Source organism: Coturnix japonica, chromosome 4, assembly GCF_001577835.2.
Source record: "Coturnix japonica isolate 7356 chromosome 4, Coturnix japonica 2.1, whole genome shotgun sequence".
Classification (NCBI taxonomy): Eukaryota; Metazoa; Chordata; class Aves; order Galliformes; family Phasianidae; genus Coturnix; species Coturnix japonica.
In genome coordinates, this window is record NC_029519.1 from 48,104,134 (window position 1) to 48,118,689 (window position 14,556).

At 36.3% G+C, this 14,556-nt stretch overlaps 1 protein-coding gene across 11 annotated transcripts in view; it reads right to left on the reverse strand.

Annotated features, from left to right (window-relative positions):
- Positions 1 to 14,556, reverse strand: part of KIAA1109 (KIAA1109 ortholog) — a 99,870-nt gene that overhangs the window by 7,471 nt on the left and 77,843 nt on the right. For 6 of the 11 annotated variants that reach the window (XM_015861881.1, XM_015861877.1, XM_015861878.1 and 3 more), the window contains 14 exons: positions 14,299 to 14,422; positions 13,660 to 13,769; positions 11,876 to 11,966; positions 11,290 to 11,352; positions 9,384 to 9,628; positions 8,464 to 8,679; positions 7,475 to 7,655; positions 6,370 to 6,562; positions 4,024 to 4,185; positions 3,772 to 3,911; positions 2,722 to 2,923; positions 2,085 to 2,288; positions 1,802 to 1,981; positions 385 to 522 (listed from right to left, as the gene is read on the reverse strand). In XM_015861881.1, the coding sequence (XP_015717367.1) occupies positions 385 to 522; positions 1,802 to 1,981; positions 2,085 to 2,288; positions 2,722 to 2,923; positions 3,772 to 3,911; positions 4,024 to 4,185; positions 6,370 to 6,562; positions 7,475 to 7,655; positions 8,464 to 8,679; positions 9,384 to 9,628; positions 11,290 to 11,352; positions 11,876 to 11,966; positions 13,660 to 13,769; positions 14,299 to 14,422 (2,249 nt within the window). The remainder of the gene's footprint in view (positions 1 to 384; positions 523 to 1,801; positions 1,982 to 2,084; positions 2,289 to 2,721; positions 2,924 to 3,771; positions 3,912 to 4,023; positions 4,186 to 6,369; positions 6,563 to 7,474; positions 7,656 to 8,463; positions 8,680 to 9,383; positions 9,629 to 11,289; positions 11,353 to 11,875; positions 11,967 to 13,659; positions 13,770 to 14,298; positions 14,423 to 14,556) is intronic. The other 5 variants (XM_015861886.1, XM_015861879.1, XM_015861883.1 and 2 more) reach the window with 4 other exon arrangements.

The window sequence follows — 14,556 nt, forward strand, 5'->3', positions numbered from 1 at the left end:
GGAAAGAAAAACAAAAAGAAGTATGTGAATAACAACAAAATTATTTTGTTTTTGTTGATCAATATCCTCCCACATATCAAATACTGTTTGCACAGTTTCAAAAAAAAGCTTCATTTATCGTAACTACAGCTTAATTAATGTTTTAACTATTATTAGCATGAAATTCAATTGCTACTTCACAAACCCCTGATTTGTTTTTATTTCTGGAATCTTTTAATTAAATTTACTGGAGCAACAGCATCTAGAGCAACTTAAAATATGTTTCTACTTCTGTATTTGTATCTTGTCACATATGTAATAGCAAACAGGTAATACATGATTATATAATTCCTACTGTAACCTCTTGCACAAGAAGGCTTTCTATGATAAGTAGCAGAATCCTACCTGGCAGATTTATGGTTTGATCACCCAGGAAAAGTCGTCTAGCAATGCTTCTCCTGTACCATGCTCTTGGGAAGGCTAGAATCTCACTAAGTCGACGCATATCGTATTTAAAAGATGCAGATCCTATATCACAGACAGCTGAAAAATAAAGTATGCATACAACACCATAAAATGTCATTAGCAGCAGGTTTTGGTAACCACATCTAATTAACAGGTCTGCAAAATCATCAAATACCTCTCTATCCCATTGATACAGCCCACGCTGTAATGAAAAGCAGTTACTAAAACCTGCAGTTTTCTTGAGGCATTGTGATATATCCAAGTACAACATTAGATACACAGAGATTTCTTAAAGAGAAGATGAAGCCTACTTATATAAATGTTGTTAAGTCCTACTTGTGTTGTATCTGCCTCTAAGAATCCACATCTGAGTGCTTTAAGATTAATCACAGCCATAATGCTGTGTCTGACCACTAAGGATCCTGTGTGCAGTGGGGAAAAATAAAATCATGAAAACATAATGTTATTTTGAAGTTCTTTTGAATATTTAGGCATTCAGGTCTCACTGCAGCTTTGTAGGCACTAGGGGGCAAGGTGATGATATTTCACTGCCAGCAAATGAACAGAGACTGCAGAACTACATCACCACATTAGACGTGTAGCACTGCAGCCAGAATTAAGATAACCACACACAACAAAATCATGAAGAAGGAAGCTTGTGAAACAGGAGATTGACTTAGCTGTCATATTTAACGTGCATGGTGTATCACCTCTGTAATGCTACATTTAATTGCACTACATAGTTCACTTTGATTTTTTTCAATGGGAAAGCAGTTTGAATATTTCTAATTCTCATAAAGGAAAAAGAAAAATAATGAGTATCTGTAACAGATTTTTACTTATTCAGGTAACAAAACAGTGCTCTGAAATACCTGTTTATAAGAGGGGATTATGAAAACAGGAGGTCAGTGGTTAGCAGATGAAGACCAACTGAAAACCACCTCTAGGAATCAATTTAGCATTAAGCTCAGTTACATTATAGAATGTATAAAGAGATGAATCAGCTACAAATCCAAAGCCCATCTTACAAGCTCCTGCCACAAAAGTTAACTCCATCCTAACCAGGGCCAATACTCAAAATTTTCAAGGGTCATTTTATAGTCACTTGAGCGGCTATCAGAGATGAGCTTGAGCAAGCCCATTTGTTTACATTTAATGAATCAGGGAGATAAAAAGGTGCATCTGCAACCAGGTATTCCAAGTACACAGTTTAAATAGAGAATCAATCCCTTCTTCATTCAAAACTAACAACTTCCTTAACATCTTCAAAAGCGGCTGAGCTTTGAGTACATAACTGGAAAGCAGTTCTCTAAGTAGCTACAGACAGGGATTAGAATGAAAAAAAAGAAAGACTCACCAGAGATGTTTATCAAAGTCGTATCTATCTTGCTTGTAGCTTTGCTTGCAGACTGACTCTCAAAAAATGAGGAGCCTCCTGAACGCCTTATTCGTGACAGGCTGACTTTCACAAACTCAAGGTTAATGCTCAAGGAATCCTTCCGACCAGTGACTGAAGTTGGTTCCTCATCCACATTCCCTAGAGAAACAGAAAGTTTAATCTTTCAAACACCTCCACACCTTTGTTTGGCTTGACTTTCCCAACCTGCTCTATGTTCACAAAGCAGAAATTTGTTCTGTACCTAAAGCTCCAGACCCAGGAGTTAGAACAGTAACAGCAGTCTTTTGTTTTCCAGCTCCATATGGATGGAACACATAAAGGGAGAAATCAGACATGCAGGCAGTAAAGCTCAGGCCTGATGAGCTGCTGCTAGAAGTGGTCAAGTCTGACTGGCTGCTGCTGTGGCGTGTTCTGCCAAGAGGACTGCCTAGTCCAGGTGATGAACCTGAAGGCAAAATGTTTTCAGAAGTCAGTTTTAATATGAAACCATTTTCAAACATGAAATAATACTAAGAACACATACAAAACAGACCAAATGAACATCAAATTACTCCCTTGTAGCAGCAATGTAGCCTAAGTATTCTGTGTAGGGCATTTTATAACAGATATCCAAACTTGTTTAACCAGGGGAAGAAAAATTCCAATATACAGAATATGTGCAATCTTCTACAAAGGATAAAGAACTGACATAATACAAGCAATCCTACTGAATTCATTGCATAAGATAAATGTAATAAGAATAAACAGTAAAAATAAATGTAGTCCATAAGAATAACCGTAAGCTCTATAAAAGCATATATTTTGTTCTAATTTTACACAACACACTACATATTTATGCTACAAGTTGTATGTAGAATAGTCATTCAGGTAGATTTTACCTGGTGCTCCAGATTTACTAACTGAATTCTTTGAGCTGCTCTGTGGAGTACTGCCACCAACAGACACGTTTTCTGATGGGTACATTGTACCTAAAGTTTCCAGTTCTCCTCGGTTTGAAGAGAAAACAAGATCCAGGGAAGGCAACTTCAGCATACATTCAACTCTTGATACTGGCAAACAACTGAACTTGATTTGAGAGGGCTAAAACACAGAAAGATAATAAAGCATTCAGCATATATATTAAACACTAAAACTATCCCAACTTTTGCTTTTAAATGCATATATATCTAAAAATCTAATAAAATAACAACCTTTTCAGAGTGGTTCTATAATTAGTAAGGTAACTCCACACGAGTTCGTAAAGATACATTAATTTAGGGAATCTCTCCAGTGCCAGATGGATTATTAGGAAAATGTTTTAAGTAAAGAAGAACAAAAATCTTGCATGCAGATGACATGAACACACCCCACTCTTCCTCCTCCCCAAGTCAATTCACGGTTTCGTGCACCTTATGCAAGAACTACAGAGAACCAGTTGACTCTCTAGCTTGGCCGGATGAGAATGCAAAAAAGGTTGAGAGCAGCACCTTTCTCTCTGACACAAAAAGGCCAGACACATCCAATATGAAGCAGTCTGAATATGCGTGCAGATGAGAATTGTGCCTTCCTGTATTTCAGCACTACCCCATAGACTGAGAATATCTCTAATTATTACTTTTGTTTTGTAATGGTACCCCATAAATAATGAATGCAAATAATCATTATTAATAGTATTTTGAAAGATGCGTTTTCATAACAGATGAGGCAGAAGTAGCAATGTATAGAACTTTTATCATTTCTCAGAATGACTGTTTTCTGTTGGTCTCCATGGGACTGAAAGATGTCAGAACTTCTGCTGGAAGAACTCTTTATTTATTATCATGCTACACATCAATATCTCAAAATGGGCACTTGAAAATATCTTTCTATTTTTAAAAACCATACTCAGAAGCATAGACTGTTTCAAAGATAGTGATTGAAATCACTTATAATGAAAGTTAAAACCTCACCTGAACCCGTACATAAACCACCACATCTACGGGAAAGGATGAATATGCTGATGTCGATGATGATACTAATGATGTTGTGGACTCTTCTAATTGGTCTTGTATGTCAAATTGTCCCATGTCTTCATCTTGCGAGCTAACAGCTTTTAACAAGCATAACAACTCATTAGAAAGTGGAATTTAAAGAAGGTACAACTCAATGCCACCAGAAGACAAAAAAAGAAAAGCACAACAGAAGACAGAGATGGAACTTACCTGTGTAATTCCTTTCAATTGGTGTAATTGGAATGGTTTCAAGCGCTTTCTCTAGGAAATCCAGTAAGCACGGACTAATCACCATTTCCTCTGGCAGCGACTGAAGTGCAACCCATGCGTACAGCTTAGCAGTTTTCACTCCACCGCTTCCTTTTCCTTTGGCTGCAACATTTGAAAGATAAATTTGTCTAATAATCATGCCACAATGATAGCGCTGAATACCATTCAACTGTAGTTGGTAAGTATATGCTGAAAAAGCATATATCTGATCATTAAGAAAAATATAAACCATAACATTGTGCTAAGAAAAGGATGTTTAAAGGACTGTTAGTTTAGCATGCTTGATTGTAGTTGCACCGTGCTTGCTTCTCACAAAACACTCTTACATTTTCATTACTTTGCCTTTATTATTATTATTATTATTATTATTATTATTATTATTATTATTATTATGTTAATAGAACTTAAGTTAGCCACACAACATTTTTCTCCTAATGGGAAATGATGAGGAATTAGAAAAGTGAAAGAGCTTTGGAAGAATATCAGCTTACACACACACACACAAAAAAAAAAAGCAAAGAGAAAAACCCAACAAAGATTAAAACTGTAAACGGCACGTCCTGTTACGTCAATGCAAAAAATAACTGAAGATTTAAAATGGCATTTTGAAAAGCCTGGAGATACAAAAAGTGTAAATGAAGAACCTGTTGTCTTATAATTATTGGAAAAGAGTAGTGCTTGGATCCATGCTCATCAAAATATTGAACTATTTTTGGTAAATCATGCACAGTAGATAGTAGAACCAGTTGGATTACTATCTGTACGACATACCACAATTAAAATGAATAAATTATACCATTTATATTTGAGTAAGAGATACTCCTGAGAAACTCTCCAGCGAAAATATGTAAGCTGAATGATAAAACAGAGCTTAAAAGTCTCTTCATTCACTAAAATAAGCAGCACTGAATTTTCATTCTACATAAGCTATTCCGTCCAGTCCCTCTGACTATTTAGACTGTTCTTTTTTGCTCTTACTGCAGACCACAGGCAGTAAGAGAAGGTGGTTTCCATTCAACGTGAAAATTAATATAAATAATAATAAATAATAATCTTGGGAACCTTCTTTAGTAGGGTGTTGGACTAGATGATCTCCAGATCTCCCTTCCCAACCTCTATGATTCTGTAATATTAAAACAAATCAAAACTAATATATATTTATAAAAATACAATATAGAGAGAAGCAAACTAATTGCAACCCCTATTGGGCCCTATTGGATGACATTCATACATCTTCCTACTAGCATGATGTCCAGAAGTCCTCTCAGGTGTAGAGGGTGCAGATATAAAAACAACATGATTCAGTAACTGGACACGATATGGTAGAAATTAAAATGCAAAGACTGAAAAGAGAATTGGTAAATAAAAAACAAAATTGAAAAAAAGCAATATAAAGCAAGAGTATACAAAATACAGTAAGCATAAAGAAAATGCACATTTTCAGGAGTAAGAGCTAATGGCTGAGCAGCACGGGTAACTGAAAAGGTGATACATTTTCCTGTTCTCTCTCAGCATCTCAGCTGCTCTTATATAAAGCAAACAAATGACATCCTTCAGCTATTAATTTTTCCTACTCAACAGATTTTGACAAAGTCTTTGTTTCCTTTTTAAACTGATGTTCAAATGCTGAAGGAGAGAACAGTAAATGTCTCAAAAGTTGGAGGTGCCATCTACATACCTCTAGATCTGACATGATTTTGCAATGGGCTCCTGCTTGAAAACATAAATCGTTCGAGATAAGACAATCTAAGTTTTAGAACTTAGGTTCTTCCAAATCATAGTTATTAAGGGACTGCAATAGCTGAGAACAGTAGTCTGGTATTTTCATTAATACAAATATTACTTTCTGGAACTGGGTATTCCATGTAGTACTGACAACACTCTACGTTCCAGAAAGCAGTATTTACACATCTCTTGCTTGGCAAAAAATACTGGAGAGTTTCAAGGATTCTCCAAGTGATGTAATGTGTGGAAGGAAGGATTCATCTGATATTTATTTGTTTATGTATTTACTACAAAGAACGAAATAAACAGCAATCCCTTTTTATGCAGATATGTAAATTTTGCTTTACAGTATTAAGCTTCAGTGATATGGTGTCTGTGGCAAATATTACTGAGACTGGTTTGCCAACAGCTTCATGAACTGCATTCAGGTATTTGCAGATAAAATTAAGATTTGATGAATATAATTTTTCAACTAATAAGCAGGCAGATCTAAAGCTGGTAGATTAAATGAAGGAAAAAATATATCCATGATAGTTTTAGAAGGTTATTGTCTTTAAGTACCTGATGGGATGGGTGGGGGTTGGGGAGGAAGTAAGGTGTTAGTCTTGCTGTGGATAGTGCTAGATAAAAGAGGAGATGTGGCAGTATCTTTCATACCATACAGTTTGGACTCTTTGGAAAGGGTTCTTGGCAAAGATGATCCTCGAGAAGTATTTGGCGATTCAGTCTTTAAAGTCTTAGAGTTGTAGTGTAACTGAAAGAAAAAAAGATGAATTTGCTTCATAAAATTGGCTCAATTTCTGTACAGAAGTTTTGTGTCATTCTGTTTTTTCTTGTTCACTATTTACAAAAATATCATTGTAATATATGTTACATTCCAATTGATGTACTATGGATACAGCATATCCACAGAAAGATCTGAAATCTTTGTCCAAACAAACAAACCCACACACATACATTATAACACAGAACAGAGAAGATTAACTATTTAAAAAAAATTAACTAGTCAAAAATAATGTCTAACACTTGCTCATATTCTCTATAACAGCTTATAATTCCTGTGTCAGCAGCTATTTCTTCCCATCCATGCACCTTTTTTCTGTATTACTGCATGGTGAAAATATTTCACTATAAGTTATCTGCACTTATAAAAGTGCATTAAAAAAAATGCAGAGCATGCTGACCTAATATATGTGAATAATACACTACCAATGAAAGTAGAAAGTATAATAAAAGCTGTAGATAATATATACTGATTCCTAACTTGAGTCTAAAAGCCACAGGCTGGACCTGAAACGTAACTTACCTCTGAAGACAGCCTGGAATACAAAGCACTGGATGAACATACAAAGCATTTCCACACTGAAGGCTAGAAAAAACAGGCTACTTCAACTGAATAGCATTTGACTTATACATCTAAAAGGGCATACAATATAAATTCCCTGTCAGAGAAAAAAATATCAAGATAAATATCTGATGTCAGTTTTCAGTATAGTACTACAGGAATCATTATTCCTACATTAGCAATACTTAGAGAACTGTAAAGATATCCATGAGGTGCTATGTATATATAAACTCACTTATACCACAAAAACAGATGTGCTTCGAAATCATATTTGAGCAGAGAAAAAGAGTGTTTCTATGTTCAGTTATACATTGCTTTTACCTTCACATCCACCCCAGGAATATAAAAAACTGTTGTTTCCACTTCACTAGATTTTGTTTGCAGAGACGATGGCACTTTCTTGCCAGCAAGTAAATGACTGGTAGATGCATAATTTGTCTGGAATTTCTTCTTTTTTGAAGGAGACTCTCGATCCAAGCTTCTGGAACTCCGATCATAACTCCTAAAATAAACATAATGCATGCTATTATACACACTTAATACTTTTATTAAACAGAGTGTCTTTTCTGATATAAAAAGAACCTAGACATATCAAAAGCAAATGTGTAGCATAAAATATATAAAGAAACCTATCAACATAAATTCATATGAGATTATTTTTCTTTGTGTACTGTAGGAAAAAAAATGTTATGGGAGGAGAAAAAACCACCTGCTTTCTAATTGCAAATCTCCAACACATACCTCTCAGTAAGAAAAATCATTTCTCAGTTGTTTCTATTTGTCTTATACCATATTATTACAAGTTAATTATGCTGACAAGTAATGAATCTCACGATGCTGTTAATATCCCACCAAAGGTAACATCCTACCAAAGAAATGTAATGCTGCCACTCAATACTTAGCCATATCCAAATGAAAAGGAACAGGAAAATTTAAAACCTGATTTGAGATCAAAATTCATTCAGATCAGAAGCAAAGCACCCATGTCACCATAGATGGTAAAACAAAAAATCTATTTAACTAAGCAAAGCAACATGAGAATGTTAGCATCCTTTTACACTCAGGACATAATGGCAGTCTGCAGAATAATAAGGAAATACTGCAGTAGTTAACTATTAGTCAAGTTATTGTGTTGATTTATTAAGTTGTAAAGGTACTTCTTTGGAGGCTGAAATAAAAAAAAGAATTCATGCACTTTGAAATCTTTATATTTATGGAAGAAAAATATGATTTAAAAAGAAACAAAATAATAAAACAGAAGAGAGGCTGATTGTGTTCTTCATAAAGCAAGTGTGTAACACATCTCTCACCTTCTTAAACTAATGTCATCGTGTTCTTGTTGAAGCGTTGTGGGGTGCAGCACACATTTTCCACAATCGATTTCAACCCTGATATCAAGTTCAAAGTCAATATTTCTCTCTGTGGTTGTACCAGTCATACTTCTGTTTGTAGGTGTTGTTGGCCAGCGCTCAGTGAAGAGTTGGTGGACAGCAGCAAAACCTGTTGCCTTCTTGCGAGATGTACTCCTGCACCAGCACAATAATAGATTAGATAACTGCACAGCATTTACTTGAACAGATGGTAGGAGACATTCCTAGATATTAATAAACCCACTTTGTGGAGGTACAATCCTGGTAAAGACAGATGTTAAAATTCAGCATACCTGTTGTCATCTGTTCCCACTAAAACCTCCTTCCCTCACAATGACCTTCCATGAACACAATTCCTGACTCTTCCACATAAACGCTTGAGTAGAAATTCGTTCTTCCATCAGTAACAGATTTTCACAGAATCACCAAGTTGGAAAGGACCCACAGGGACCATCCACTCCAACTCCAGACTCCACACAGAACCACCCAAATTCAAAATCCACTGTTCAAATTCTTCTTCAACTCCAGCAGTGTGGGGCCATGTCCACTGCCCTGCAGAGCCTGTTCTGCGCCCACCACCCTCCTGAGAAGAATCCCTTGGGCCCTGTTGCTGTCACAAGAGAGCAGAGCTCAGTGTTGCTCCTCCACTCCCTGTGAGGCTGCTATGAGGCCTCCCCTCAGCCACTCCTCATATGTCATGTCCTTCCCCATCTTCACAGCCCTTCTTTGGATGCTCTCTAATAGTTTTCTATCCTCCACACATTGTATTTTTCTGAAAGACTTTTTGTAGACTTTAAAATCAATATTTCAAATGCATTTCCTCTATTTCTGTGTTCTTCCTTAGAACTGCTACTACTTACTGTGGTTTCCTATAAAAATAGGTTCTCTCTCGTTCGTGATCATCTTCCTTCTCAGAATCTTCACTGCTTGATGATAAGCTGTCATCCCGACGTCCTTCTTCAGGCTGGAAGGGAATGCCAGGTGAGAAGACTGCTGGAGTTTTAGGTGAACCAAATACTGAGCATGAGCCTTCACTAGGAGATGAGTAATGGGAGGGACCATCAATAATTACAGACAAAAGGTCCATTTCTGTCTCCTCTGGAAACTGATTGTAAAAAGAAAAAAATACGTATTAAATTGATAGAGATATTTCAGTCAAGAATGCATAAGATAGCTCTGGAAAAAAAAAGACGAAGAGTGTTATGAGAAACTTGCAGTTCCAAGCTCTTCATAATACAGCCATATGAGGTACAGAAATCACAAAGTGAATTATGAAAAAGAAAGAAATGAAAGCTTGGTATGGAGACGCTTGCCATTACCTATTGATTGAGCTCAATCTGTTAGCTAAAGATTTATCATGCTCTGGTCAATTCATCCAATCAGAGGGAATGGAAACATCTCATACAAATTTTAAAATATTTTGAGAGAAAAGAGAAAAAGCAAAATTCGCCATGAATCTTGTAAAGGGGATGTGCAGTCAGAAGCATTAGTGAGGTGTGCATGCAGAATGCTAACGCAGAATGTACAGTCTTGTTTTGCAATTCTAGGCTGAGATCCTGGACAACATGTTGGACAAGTGATTAAACATAATATAAACTCCAGGCCACACTGCTGAAAAGGGCCACTGATTTCTCCCATACAGCACACTACAAGCAATTGTCTAACACTATCTTCTTCACTATGCATGCAAAAAATATCTAGAAATTTAATGGTAGTACTAGCTACACAGGGTTACTATAGAGCTACAAAGTTGTCTGCAAATTAAAATGAGATCTGTCCTTGAAATTAAGAGCTGGCATTGTAAGGGAGGAACGTTCAAAATTTGACAGTTCAAAGTATTTGATGAAATTTTGCTACACCAACAAAACTAAACCTAACTGGGCTTTTGTATATATACATGCATATACACATACACACATGTATGTGTACATTTTGTATTTTATACAGCCTACTGCTTTTATGAAACAAACAAACAAACAAAACGCAACACAAAAGGCAAGATAGCGAAGATATTTAAATGTATAAAGCACAGCTTTTTTTTTCAGCTCCCCTTCACCCTCAGAAATACGAATTTATTCCCAGAAGGGTGAGGTGACTTGGAAAGTACAAAGGGTATGTTACTATGACTAGAGCTGTTTGGTTGTTTTGGGTTTTGTGTGTGTATGTTTATTTAAAATAAATAATACATATATAAATAAAAACTAACGAAACCTTTGCTGTTATTCTTAGACACTTTTTTTTTTAAAGCATTTTAAGAGAAATTGTCTAAGTTTTGAAATATACACTACTCATTATTATTTGAAAACTTCTCTCTGCGTTAAATATAGAAATTCCAATAGAAAACGTGAGCAGACATCCTCCTACCCAGCAATAACTTTGCACTGGTGTTGATATATATAATCTTGGAACACAACCTAACAGACAAGGACAACTGCACAGACTAAAGTCCTCTTCTACAGAACGTTCATAAGTCAAAAGTTAGGTCACTTCACACCAGCTCTGATCAGTCTTCACTAAGATATGAACAAAATTCCAGTATATCATTTTAAAAAGGTCACTAAGTTTTGGGGCTATAGGAGGACATACCTGGGGAGTTCATCAACAGCCTATCGTATTCTTCTGTTTACTTTACATATGCCAATTTAAACAGTTTTAGATTTGATATACATTCTGTTTAGCTGCATGCTAAAGAGATGGAATAGTGAAAAGCAGCTCCCTGTGAGAAAAATTAGTTCTCCAGCAAAGACTGTTTCTTCTTAGAAATACCTGAAAATACCCTTCCCCTGGACAGCTGGATTGTTGTGCAATCCCCAAAACCGTTTTATTCAACTTAATTAGAAATGAAAAAGAAAAATAAAAATTAAACAATTACGGTAATCTCAGCCATGACGAAAACATAACAGGAACATTTTTAAAATGAGAAATCATAGCGACTAAAAGAAAAACAACCAGTTTCAAACACACAAAATGACAGATCCATAGGGATACAGTGAACTTACTAGTGTCTATTTCTAAAAGCCTAAGGGTGTTTATGGACAACATGATTTTTGTACACATTAAAAGAACTACATTATTATTACATAAGCCTAAAAAAATAAACAAAAACAAACAGAAAAAACATCCCGCCAAAACAAAATACTACACTCAATTAATTGCTATGTTAGGAACTCAAAACACATCTATCTAATGTCAGAACAAACCTGTGTTCCAAACATCAATAATGTGAGGCACACAAACGAAACATATCAGCAACTCAGGTCTGCCTAGGCATGCCCATCTTGTGAACTTATAACCAAATGTTATGGGAATATAAAGTATATAAAGAATATAAAGAATATAAAGTAATTCTTACAGAATCCTGTATGTTGAAAGTAACTCTTGGCCCAGGAGATGCAGCATCTACCCGGATATCTGGGAGATCTTCACTGTCTCCTAGTCGAGAACTATAAACAAAAACAAAACACAACATCTTTCTTTTATTACAGGACTTTATGTTCATGCAAATATTTAACTACACAAATAGAATGTAATACAAAAGTACAGTCAGTACTTAAGATTTTGATACAGATGCAAGCACTGCATCGTAACTGATATACTTAGGGTACATGGAAAGGAAAATCAAGGGGAGAAGAGAAGGAAGTTGCACATTACTTGTCCAGTAGTCTATCACTAAACAATCTTTGCTTTATTTAAATTCTTCAATCTTAAGCCAACATGCAGCTCTTTTAAGAAGCAGGTGACTGAGAGACAAGTAGAAATCAAAACAATTTACACTATGCCTACTATCCTTTTATTCATGTTTCCCACATGTTTTAAAAGCAGGATTCTATAAAAACACTGGAGTTTTTGAACCTGTGTAAGATAAAAATTTCTCACTTGACATGCCACTAGGTCTGCCAAAAACACAAGTTTGATAAAAGACAAAAAATTACTTTTTGGAATAGATATGTCCATCTTCTAAAACAATCACAATAGCATGTTTGAAGCAAGTGTGTCACCGAATTTGTACCCCACCGACATTCATTGATGCTTGCTAAGTATTCATTGAGACCAGCCAGTAGATGTGAGCACAGTGAAATGGCGGGTGGTGCATTTCAGGAGATGTGATGTGAAAGACAAGCCCTGTTCTGGATAGCCGTGCACATTTGTCATACCAATAAATGAAGAGTGTCTTAGCTCACCTACATGAACTGGTGGATTATAACCAAGGAACTGTGTATGAAGCTAAGTATTGACTTGAATGCACTGGAAATTACAGTGACAACATTGGAATACTGTTAAGTTTGCACAGGGTAGTTCCCATGAATGCTCACACAGAACAGAAAGAATACTATATATAAGTTTGTCAGGGCCTACTGAGCCAATACAAGCCTGAAGGTGACAGTTTCCTTGATCACAGCATTACAGATGATAAGACATAGTGTCAGCACTATGAGTCAGAGTCAAAACAGCAGTCCGTTGAGTGGCAACGTGTGATTTCCTAACTGAAGAAAAAGTTCAGATGCATCCCTCAGCAGGTGAAGTAATGTGCACTGACTTTTGGGATAGAAAAGAGATAGAAAAAACCTCCTGGATTTCCTGGAATCCAAACAAACCATCAGCTCTGACCACTACACTGCAATACTGACTAAACTTAAAGCTCAAGCTCCCAGAGTCAGTCCAGAGAAGAAGACAACCTTTCTCTCAAAATGCATGAATGCCAGGTCCCATACAGTTTTGAAGACCATGAAGCACTCTGTCAGTCTTGGCTGGGCTGTCCTACCACATCCACCATATAGTCTGGATTTGTACCTTCTGACTTCCATCTGTTTGGGCCGACGAAAGATGGACTGTGTGAGCAACATCTGATGCCATCATAGCATAGAGTGGGTCACCTCCACTGACACTTTTTTTTTTTTTTTTCCCCAAGAGTGCAGCAAGCAGGCTCTAATGCTTGGTTAATGGTAGTGACTAGGTTGAAAAGTAATGCTTTGAAGCTGAGCATTTGTTCTACTAAACGGTGTTACTGAGCTTTTTGTAGCTGTTTCCATGGAAATAAATAGGAGGCATTACTTAGATGTCTAAGAAGAAGCAGCCTAACAGCCCAAGTCCAATGTTTCCTTCTTTACATATGTTGTTGTTACCATCACCATTTACCTCGTTCTGTCCATTCTCTTCAGAGGTGGTCTTCCTGATGCTGAAATACTCTTTGATCGGCTGTAGCTAGGTTTGTAGCTGAGACCCCATTTGTCTTTCAAGGAAGCGGCCTAAACCAAAAAGAATATTTAAATACAGCACTGAGGCTAGTGAGAAAGAAACTCAAGAAAGCAGAAGTCATTCTTCAGACAGGTATGCCAGTAAAACAAAATATATTTACATACAACAGGAATGAAAATGCATCTCTTTATCAGCATTTGCCAGCACCTTCATCTTTACCTCTGGATAAACATTCACACTTGCTGGAATTTGTAGTGCCCTTTTGCCAAAAGGGCAATCCATCAGTTCAGTTAAGAATCATTTTAAACCCTCCATGAAGAGCAAATTACATCTTCATACACACATTTTCAGACATGTATTTCTGATCTTGTGAATGTGCAAATACATACATCTACATCATAGCATCTATGAAATTTCAATTTTTCTATCACTGTTATTATAACTAAAGGGGTATCTAAGCTACTTGATATTCTTAATCTTTCTTATTCTGCACCTTTCTTTTCCTTTTTAACTAACAACCAGAACAGAGATATGCCATGCAAGTGCAAACATGTTTTAAAGTAACTTCATACTGCTCACCCTCATACTGGATCGACGCAGCTTTTTCCTAACATCTCGGCGTATATCATTCACAGCCACTGACTCCAGTTGCTGATAGCGCTGAATTTCTTGATTTATTGTTCCTTCACTTGCACCCAGTTTTCTGGAGATAAATCACAGTTGAGTTAACTTAGAAACAGGTAGCACAATTCCCACTATCTCAAAATCAGTGTTGCAGTGATGTTCTGCTTTTACTGATAGTCCCCAGGAGTTTTATCAGCACCAAATAAAGCTTTA